This window comes from Nicotiana sylvestris, chromosome 9, assembly GCF_000393655.2.
Source record: "Nicotiana sylvestris chromosome 9, ASM39365v2, whole genome shotgun sequence".
NCBI lineage: Eukaryota > Viridiplantae > Streptophyta > Magnoliopsida > Solanales > Solanaceae > Nicotiana > Nicotiana sylvestris.
In genome coordinates this window covers 109,436,966-109,440,383 of record NC_091065.1, presented here as the reverse complement: position 1 = coordinate 109,440,383, position 3,418 = coordinate 109,436,966, and the positions used below count along the sequence as shown (strand labels likewise).

The 3,418-nt window shown below is 43.2% G+C and overlaps 1 protein-coding gene across 1 annotated transcript; it reads left to right on the top strand.

Moving 5' to 3' along the window:
• Nucleotides 1-1,075: 1,075 nt before the first annotated feature.
• On the top strand, nucleotides 1,076-2,960 carry LOC138878036 (uncharacterized). Its single transcript, XM_070157692.1, has 3 exons — nucleotides 1,076-1,615; nucleotides 2,014-2,167; nucleotides 2,518-2,960. The coding sequence occupies exons 1-3, from the start codon at nucleotides 1,076-1,078 to the stop codon at nucleotides 2,958-2,960; spliced, it is 1,137 nt and encodes a 378-aa protein (XP_070013793.1).
• Nucleotides 2,961-3,418: the final 458 nt, after the last annotated feature.

Sequence of the window (3,418 nt, the reverse complement as noted above, 5' to 3'; positions counted from 1 at the left end):
ATTTGGGAGAATTTTTCAGATGCCTTCCTTGACCAGTACTTACCACAAGAGATCCGACAGGCCCGACTCGATCAGTTTCTAGCCCTCAAGCAGGGCGATATGAGTGTTCAAGAATGTAGTCTCCGTTTTGACTCATTTGCTAGATATGCACCATCCATAGTTGCTACTATGCGGGACAAGATCCATAGGTTTATAGCAGGGTTGGCCCTAGAGTTGACCGAGGCATGTGCCACCGCTGCATTACAGGATAGTATGGATATCTCCTAGATTCAGGCATTTTCCTAGAATATAGAGAGGGGTAGGCGTCGGCAGTAGAGTACGGAGAGGACTGAGTTAGGGCATCGTAAGAGGATGAGATTTGCCAAATCATAAGAGCAATCTCAGGGTAGTTACAGGCCCCAGTACTTCGAACGACCACCTAGACCTTCGCTACCTCAGCTACAGGGTTACAGGTATGACTGCTATACTCAGTCAGGACCAGGTGAGAGCTACCAGGCTTCAAGTTTGCAGCGACAATGAGGTTCGAGGCAGACAGGGTCGTTTCTGCTGCGGTGTGCCATCTGCGGTCGAGGACACTTGGGCCAATGCCGAGCCGGTTCTGATGCTTTTTATACATGTAGACGTCCAGGTCATATGATGCGATATTTCCCAAATAGATATTCTGGGGTTATGTCACAACCAACGAATTCAACAACAGGATCAGCTATGTCCGTGCATCCTTTAGGGCGCGAGTCTCAGCCTTCGGCTGGTAAAGGTAGAGGGTCCAGTTCAGGAGGTAACCAGAATCGTATCTATACGCTAGCAGGTCGACAGACCAAGAGTCATCACCATACGTTGTGACAGGTATGTTGACCATTTGTTCTCACGATGTTTATGCTTTGATAGACCCAGGATCTACTTTATCATGTATTACCCCATTTGTCGCACGGAAAATTGGTATAGTACCTGAAATACTAAGTGATCTTTTGCGGTATCTACACCAGTCAGAGAATTTATTATCACTAGATGCGTTTACCGAGGTTGTACGGTATCGAATTGTGGTTGTCAGACCTCAGCCGACCTAGTTGAACTAGAGATGTTGGATTTCGATGGTATCATAGGCATGGACTGGTTGGCAGCTTGTTATGCCATGGTTGATTATAGAGCAATGACAACTAGATTTCATTTTCCGGGTGAGCCAGTCCTTGAATGGGTAGGTAATACAGCGACACCCAGAGGCAGGTTTATTTCCTATCTAAAGGCGAGGAAAATAATCGTAAAAGGGTGCATTTATCATATTGTGCGAGTTAAAGATGTGAATGCTGAGATACCTACACTTCAGTCTATTCCAGTAGTCAAAGAGAACGCGGATGTATTTCCAGATGAACTTCCAGGTATTCCTCCAAAGCGAGAGATTGATTTTGGTATCGATTTGCTTCCAGGAACGCAACCAATATCCATCCCTCCATATAGAATGGCACCTGCCGAATTGAAGGAGTTGAAGGAGCAGTTAAAAGATTTACTGGAGAAGGGTTTCATCAGACCCAGTACCTCAACCTGGGGTGCACCGGTATTGTTTGTACAGAAGAAAGACAGCTCGCTAAGGATGTGTATCGACTATAGGAAACTGAACAAGGTAACTATTAAGAATAAATATCCACTTCCAAGGATAGACGACTTGTTTGATCAGTTGCAGGGATCTAGATGCTTTTCAAAAATAGATTTGAGGTCAGGGTACCACCAGGTCAGAGTTCGGGAGAAAGATATCCCAAGACAGCATTCAGGACTCGATATGGCCACTTCGAGTTCCTTGTCATGTCTTTCGGGTTGACGAATGCACCTGCCTTATTTATGGACTCGATGAATAACTTATTCCGGCCATATTTGGATCTATTCGTGATAGTCTTTATTGATGATATTCTGGTTTATTCACGTTTAGAGGATGAGCATGTGGATCACCTGCGAGCAATACTCCAAACCCTCCGTGATAATAAATTGTATGCTAAGTTTTCTAAGTGTGAATTCTGGTTAAAGTATGTAGCATTCTTGGGGCATATTGTATCTAACGGAGGTATAAAGGTAGACACTAAGAAGATTGAGACTGTGAAATCCTGGCCTAGACCTACCACTCCGGCAGAGATTCATAGCTTTCTAGGCTTAGCAGGATATTACTGGAGGTTTGTAAAGGGTTTTTCTTCTCTTTCAGTACCATTAACAAAGCTGACGCAGAAAGCGACTAAGTTTTAGTGGACAGAGGCATGTGAACAGAGTTTCCAAGAGCTTAAGAATAGGTTAACCTCAGCACCAGTTCTAGCACTTCTAGAAGGTCCAGATGGTTATGCCATGTATTGCGATGCCTCAAGTGTCTGGTTAGGAAGTGTCTTGATGCAACATGGAAAAGTAATTGCATATGATTCAAGGCAGTTAAGGAAGCATGAGCATAATTATCCGACCCACACCTCGAATTAGCTGCGGTTGTCCATGCACTTAAGATATGGCGACATTATTTATATGGTGTTCATATTGATGTGTTTACAGATCATAAAAGCTTGCAATATATCGTCAAGCAAAAAGAGTTGAATTTGCGACAAAGGCGATGGCTTGAGTTATTGAAAGATTACGATGTTAGCATTCTCTACCATCTAGGGAAAGTTAATGTTGTAGCAGATGCCTTACGTCGTCAATCTATGGATAGCTTAGCACATATAGAGGCTGAGAAAAGACAATTAACTAGAGAGATTCATCAATTGGCTTATCTGGGGGTTCGGTTAGTAGACTCTGGCAATGGAGGAGTTGTACTCCAAAATAGTGCGAAATCATCTCTCATAGCTGAAGTAAAGGAGAGGCAGTACGGGGATCTAGAGTTAGTCAAGTTGAGAGAGCGGGTTCCACAACAAAAGAAGGTGTTGTTAGAAATCAAAGGAGATGGGGTTCTCAGATACAAGGGTCGTTTGTGTGTTCCAGATATAGCAGGGCTATGAGATAGGATTATGTCATAAGCACATTATTCATGGCATTCCATTCACCCTGGGTCGACAAAGATGTATCATGATATTAAGGATGTGTATTGGTGGAACAATATGAAGAAGAACATTGCTGAGTATGTCGCTCAATGCCCTAGCTGCCAACAGGTGAAAATAGAGCACCAGAAGCCCGGAGGGCTAATACAGACTATAGAGATCCCGACATGGAAATGGGAGGCGATAAATATGGACTTTATCGCAAGTTTACCTCGTTCCCATCGTAAATTTGATTCCATATGGGTGATAGTCGACAGGCTCACAAAATCAGCTCATTTTCTTCCGGTCAGATCTACATATATAACAATATATTATGCAAAATTATATATTAAAGAGATAGTGCGACTACACGGAGTACCAATATCTATTATATCTGACCATGGGGCCCAGTTTACAACACATTTTTGGAGGTTATTTCA

Coding starts and splice junctions, on each gene's coding strand:
- LOC138878036 (XM_070157692.1), top strand. CDS start 1,076: ATGTTGGATTTCGATGGTATCATAGGCATGGACTGGTTGGCAGCTTGT. Junction 1,616..2,013: donor ACTATAGGAAACTGAACAAG/GTAACTATTAAG, acceptor TTCTGGTTAAAG/TATGTAGCATTCTTGGGGCA. Junction 2,168..2,517: donor TTACTGGAGGTTTGTAAAGG/GTTTTTCTTCTC, acceptor ATGTGTTTACAG/ATCATAAAAGCTTGCAATAT.